The 6639-nt window shown below is 39.2% G+C and overlaps 1 protein-coding gene across 1 annotated transcript; it reads left to right on the top strand.

Annotated features, from left to right (window-relative positions):
* The first annotated feature begins 213 nt into the window (after positions 1 to 213).
* Positions 214 to 6489, top strand: LOC111576925 (vitelline membrane outer layer protein 1 homolog). Its single transcript, XM_023282900.3, has 4 exons — positions 214 to 480; positions 2491 to 2603; positions 3157 to 3463; positions 6390 to 6489. Exons 1-4 carry the CDS (start codon positions 271 to 273, stop codon positions 6390 to 6392), a joined length of 633 nt encoding a protein of 210 aa, XP_023138668.1. The 5' UTR covers positions 214 to 270; the 3' UTR covers positions 6393 to 6489.
* The last annotated feature ends 150 nt before the right edge of the window (positions 6490 to 6639 follow it).

The following is a 6639-nucleotide window of genomic DNA, read 5'->3' on the forward strand; positions in this document are numbered from 1 at the left end:
GGGGTGATGATGCTGCATTCTGTGAAGTACAAGATGAATGAACTGAACGCTGAGCTGCAGGTCCCTGAATTTCTCTGAACGTACCTTTTGTTTTTGCAACACCAGCTGTTGATTCGCACGCTGCTCTGTAATGCGACTCTGTAAATGATTCATCCTGATATGAGTGGTCTATTTTGGAATCAGCAGGGAAGCTATAAGAGCTCTGAGCCTCAACCCATGCTACCTGTTAGTAGGCAATTGAGATTGAAATCCTGACTCACTGCTGTCAATATGGTACGTCTGTTCACCATTGTGGCCGTGCTGGCTGTGCTGTCCAGCGGGTTTTGTGAGGAGAAGATCTTTATGCAGCGAGCTGGTGTGGCCTTCAGCAACAGAGAGTACAGATCTATGCTCACTGTGACTAATGGAGAGCAGTTTGGGAGCTGGACCTGGCCAGAGATGTGTCCTGACAATTTCTTCGCTGTTGGATTCAGTGTCAGGGTAAACACACTCTCTTTCATGCATATTATATATTCATAAACATTATATTTAATATAAACCTATATCACCATCATACTATCATGATGCTACAGGATGGATTGCCATTAAATTTAGTTCTTATAGTTGTGCCTTCCCCAGGATGGAAAACCAGAAAGATTTTACAAACACTTTGGTTATTGTCATAATCAAGTCAAAAATGTAATTTGTGCAATATTATTGTCCAAATATATTCAGAACTGACATGTTTAATACGTATATTAGCATGATAATACACAAAATTAAGATTATGAACACTGTAAACCATGCATGCTGACTTTTATTAAAAAGCTAAAAACATTAAAGTGTATATCTACAGCCTTGTTGCCTCTGTAACTGTAGAAAATTACTGAAAATATTATATTTTAACTTATTTACTGGTACAGTTATTATCAGTCAGATCCCACCATTAACTATTTTTCACTCTTAAAGACCTGTATAAGTATATATTTTATATCGCTGCAGCTATCCATTCTATTAGTTATAGAGCAATCTACGTAGGATTGTACTGATTATTCTAATTATAAGATTTTTTTTGATTTTGTTTAGATAAGGAAGTATAGTAATTACACTTAAGAGAACGTTAGGCAGGTCTCTCAAAATAAGCAAATAATTGGTTTTATTTTTAGAAGAATGAACACAAATATTTATATGCAGAGTTTAGAGAAGATGCCAGCTCTCTTGGCCAAGTTCGAAGAGATGAAGAAGAATATTTCGACAGGCAGCATGCCACACTACCTAAATATCCCAGCGGTCACTTTGAGGACCTCCGGGTCGTTATTCTGGCGGGGATACGAGAAATGTCCCACTTCCGGTGAGAAATTGCTTGACGTTGGCGGTTAGCTAGTTGGACAAGGAGTAGGTAGGGTTAAACCTGAGTGAATGAAGTTGTAGGTGAACTAGTTATGCAGTTTATCAGACAAAACTGAGTCGTATTTATATTACTGCCTTTGGCTAAATCAGCTTTGACCGGTCCGACAGGTAACAAGCCTCGGCTAGCTTCAGTTAGCTAGGTTAGCTGTGGACAGGATTCTTTCCGCCGCTCTTAGCATTCTGGTACGTTAGTTTTGTTTACAGCATGAAATAATCCTCAACTCTTTCTGTGATTTTCTCTGACCTGCCATGTCTTTTTGCCCATTGCTATTTTCTTACCAGGATTTTGAAATGATATAACATTTTTCTTAATTTTTAAAATTTAATTTCGAAAAGTTGACTTCATTTTCTTCGCAAAACCTTTAAACTTTTTATGTATACATGGAAGTTTTCATGTTATGGATGACTGCTTTTATTTAGGGATTTCTGGTTCATGCTTGTTTCTTTGGTAATATAAAAATTGAAGGGACCTTGAATGCATTGTATAGAGTTTTGTAAGCACCTGTCCTGGTTTGCGTATATACCAACAGCTGAGCAGAATTAGTAGTGTAGAAAATAACTACATAATGAGTACATTTATTTAAGTAATGCACAGTTGTAAGTTACATGTAGTTGTCTTCCACTACATTTTTTTCCGATTAATTTTTCCACAGTTGATAGTAGAGTTTTTACAACAGAACGATTTACTTTAGTTGTCATTAGACATTCATTTCTTTGGTTATCCCACACCTCAGCATTACTATCTAATAGTGCCATATATAATAATATATCCATCAAATCGGTTTTTGTACGACGTTTATGAATATGAGCCCATCCTTTGAGGCATCTGAAACAGGTGCCAAATTAGTTTTACATCTTGTTTTCAGTCAAGCTTTTAAAAAAATATTCTTTCTGAGCACACTGGACAGATAAATACTTCTTGTAGTTTCACATAATAACCAACACTAGTCTGAACACACTTAAACAAACACTCAAAGTCTGTACTCTAACCCGATAAGAATTGTGGTACTTAAATTAGCAACTGTGTCACCAGAAGGAAGATAAGAAACTGGTTTCACCAGAGCGGTTTCTGCTTCTGGGAATTGTTCTCTGTGTCCTCAGGTGGAGTCTAACCAGTACGGTTTGGATGACACAGCCCTGAACGGGATCCGCCTCATCTGCGCCAAAGATGAGGACCGCAGCTTCCTGTACACGGTTGAGTCCCACACTGGCTAGTAAGCAGCAGTAATAAGAAATTCTACTTTAATAAGTTGGAATAATTGCGTTATATTATTAGAAATTGTTTACTAATCCTCAAAGCTCACTTAAACTTATCAAGAAGAGCACATTTGTAGTTGCCAGGCTGTGAAATTAGCAGTTTCTTTTTCTTAATTTTTGGCTGTAGTGCAGTTGGTAATATTAGTAATCACTTATTAAACCACCATATCCGTTGTCATTTTGGCTTCAGTTTCCCCCTTTTCATGCAATCATTTTTATTTTATTTAGCAAGAGGAACTGCTAAACGGTAATGAACATATCGCTAAAAAGCTTTACCTAATTTGGTTAACCTGGCTGTATTGTGAAAGTTAAATAAGATCAGTTAAGTACTTGGGAAGCACCAGAAAGCTGGAGATGAACTTCATGTTCAGAAGTGAGATGAAACTGCTGCTTCTGCCTATGTTGCAAATTAGGTGTTGAGATATTGAAATGTTGTGATTTTCCTGCACTGTTGGATCTCTTTCTGACATTTTTCTTTCACTCTATTGTGTTTGCTATACCTCTGCCCAGCTTCGGTGACTGGTCCCAACCTCAGTACTGCCCCAGTGGAGTGCTCACCTCTTTCCAGCTTCGTGTGGAGCCTCATCAGGGTCTGTTTGGCGACGACACGACCGTCAACAACATCAAGTTCCGCTGCAGCAGTAACCCGATGCTGGAGGCGCCTGGCATGGACTGGGGAGAGTACGGCCACTGGAGCGCAGAGTGTACTGATGGAGGAATCTGTGGCATCGAGAGCAAGATGGAAGAATACCAGTACGCCCTGGACGACTCCACCCTCAATGATGTGCGCTTCCATTGCTGTGCCAAATCTCAGCAGGTAAGATAAAGGATTAGGCTTCTGAGACCCAGAAATAGTTGAGGTATGAATGACACTTCCTCAAATAGCTCTACATAAATGCTAGATGACTTTATTTTCATCTCTTTGAGCAAGTGAGAGCATTTTTTTCCCCGACTACGTGACACTAAGCCACGTCAAAATTGCCTCTAGGCGTTGGAGGTAGTCCCACCTTAAGCTGTAGCTGTATACTCTTACCTAGACCCCAACCTGCACCAAGAAAATCCATCCCTTTGTCTTCTCTCAAGATGACAAATTACTGACTTAAGCACAGTTAGTCTGCCTCAGGTAGTCTTGCAAAGCTCAAAGAAATCTCGAGAAACTTAAGCATAAAAGTTGGTTAGAAAAAATGTCTTACCAGTAGAGTTAAGCGATAGAGAGCATGTTTGTATCCCAAAACACGGCCCAAGTGTCGTTTTTGGTGTTTTCAAAATCACAACCAGCTGAGTGGCGGTGCCTGAGGGTTTCTCATTAACTCGAGAGTTTTTGATGATGATGTGACATTTCCTCCAGATGTTTCTGTGTGATGAAGATGGAGGTCTGGCTACTTAAGGCAATTTTACCACCAGCTGTTCATGCTCATGTTTGGAAATGTTCAGTTCAGTCAATCAGTATTGACATGATAGTCAGTGAACACCGACACAGATTAGCCCATATTATTTTTCCCTTCAGTGTGTTAAAGCTCTTCTTTGCATGCAAAAGGTCCGCAAACTTACTGAGGGAATTATTCACCGTCACATGCAACACTGCTTAAAACGTACCTGAAACACCTTGTTTGGAGTCCAGGCTCCTTTTTTTAATCTACATAACTTTGTAACTTATTTGCATAATGCCTGCCTGCAGCTAGTTTGGCTTCAAACAAGTAATGAACATCTTCCTTGCAGTCTGGTGTTTTTCATTTATGAGTGTCTGCTTCTACATCTATCTGCCTATACTCAGAAATCTGGGGTTGTAGTACATAACTAAAGTAATGTAACATTTGGTTGGGCCAGCTGACCAAACACAAAAGGTGGTGTTTTCAGGAGGTGGGCCTTAAAAGAAACCGGAGTTAAAACTTTTTTCGGACACAGGGTGCGAGGAGATGCTACAGCAATGTACAGTATGAGAAAAAAAAAAACATTATAGCATGTGGCAATACTCAAGTAGACCCCAAAAGCGAAATTATAAACATAGAAATTTGTGTAAAATGTACTCCTTTAAAGGCATTCATCAGTAATGCTGGTAGGCATATGTGCGAACCCTTTTCAAAGTTTTCTTGACTAAGCAGCCTTTCTTCGTACAGTACAGAGGTGGACTATGTTATAGAATAGAGGATGAGGAGAAGATGGTAAGATGATTTCCAGAAATCAAATAAAAGTTAAAACAGCCTGAAAGTCTGCTGCTCCTACATAATGTACTGAAGTCCTAAAGTTTACACATAGAGATTGCTTTAACAGATACATCCTGATAGTAGCCCAAATCACATTACTGTAAAATATAATTAAGTTGTTAGGCTGTTGTTTTATTTTGTGTATCAGTTTGTGGTTGTATGTAACATGCTTTTTTCATGGGGATTGGGGACTAAAAAGTTTGTCATACAACACAGGCGACTAGTTTCCAACTTTTAGCCATGGTCACGTTGGCTAGCATCACATTTGTTTATACACCGATCAGGCATAACATTATGACCACCTGCCTGATATTCTGTTGGTCCCCTTTATGCTGCTAAAAATCCTCTGACCCAGTGGGACCTCTGGGGATGTCCTGCGGCACCGGGATGGTGGCAGAGAATTCTGAGGATCCTGTGGGTTGCAGGGTGGGACCTACCTAGATCAGACTTACCTTGGCACATCCCACCGTTGCTCAGTAAGATTTGGATCTGAGGAGTGTGGAACCCGGGTGAACAGCTTCGCTCTGTCGTGTTCCCCGGGCCACTCAAGGGCTGCTGTTGCCATGGAAGGGTGGGGTATTGCTGGACATGCAATGGGTGGTACATGTCAAACCTCCACATGAATGACAGGACTCAAGGTTTCCCAGCAGAACATCACATTATAACAAGATGATCGATGTTATTCACTTCACCTGTCAGTGCTCATAATGTTGTGGCTGATCGGTGTGTATTCTAACCTCTAATCCAGGCAATCCATTTTCTTCCATTTATCCACAGTGGGGTCGAACCTTTATTGATGACAGGTTGTTATTTCACTGCCCAATACATGAACTACTTTCTATTTTTTATTTCCAAGCCCTGATTTGTTACTATCACAATGAAACAAATTCAACAACACAACAAAAGGAAATATTTTGAATTTATTCTGGTTCAGATAAAAGAAAATGAACTCCAGGGCTGAATGCACCCTACTGTTTTTGAACCACGATAGGCCTCATAAACACAGAAATCAAATCCCATCAGAGCTTTTCTCTTGTGTCTTAAAAAAAGAAAGCATTTTGAGTTATTTTCTCGCTTTCTCAGTATGGCAGTGTGTGTGTATTTATATATTACTGCGTTGCATTATTCATTTTCATTTAAAAAATGCAACAGGAAAAACAGTGGGTGCATCTGGTATTGTACAGCTTCGGAATTGATTCTTGACTTTGAAAGCAGCAGAAAACTGTTGATCTCAACATCCATTTCTTAAAAGTTATGGATTTTTTAAAAACTGTATGGCATGTACTTCATCGGTAGATTAAGTTTTCTCAATTTTCCATGTAGTTTTTTCAGCTCTCTTGCTGATAGTTGCTGTTCTATACTTCAAGGCAACTAACTGCACCTCGAGGACAAATAGTTTTCATGTCCACTTTTTAACAACTGAAGATATAAAAATTGTTTCTGGGAAATGACTAAATCTTGTATTAACAGACATTTACAGTATATTTCTGTGACGTCCTTTCTGTTTATGAATTTGTGCTTCATGTTTTCTTTTGACAGTGATCGACAAATGAGAAGCTCAATCCAGTTTGTCTCCAACACCTTGAACTCAGAGATTTCAAATAATAAAAAGCCCATTTGAATTGCTGCTTTCCAACCAGCTGAAATGTCTTTTCTTGTTTCCTTCCTTTTAAATGCACAAATATGTAGTGAGATCAGAGTTCTAAGCAGTCAATAATAAACTGACTGTTATTTGCCAAAACATCCAGCTCTGACAAACAAAGTTGAGCGCCACCTTCAACTTCAAAAA

Source organism: Amphiprion ocellaris, unplaced genomic scaffold, assembly GCF_022539595.1.
Source record: "Amphiprion ocellaris isolate individual 3 ecotype Okinawa unplaced genomic scaffold, ASM2253959v1 Aocel_unscaffolded119, whole genome shotgun sequence".
Taxonomy (NCBI): Eukaryota; Metazoa; Chordata; class Actinopteri; family Pomacentridae; genus Amphiprion; species Amphiprion ocellaris.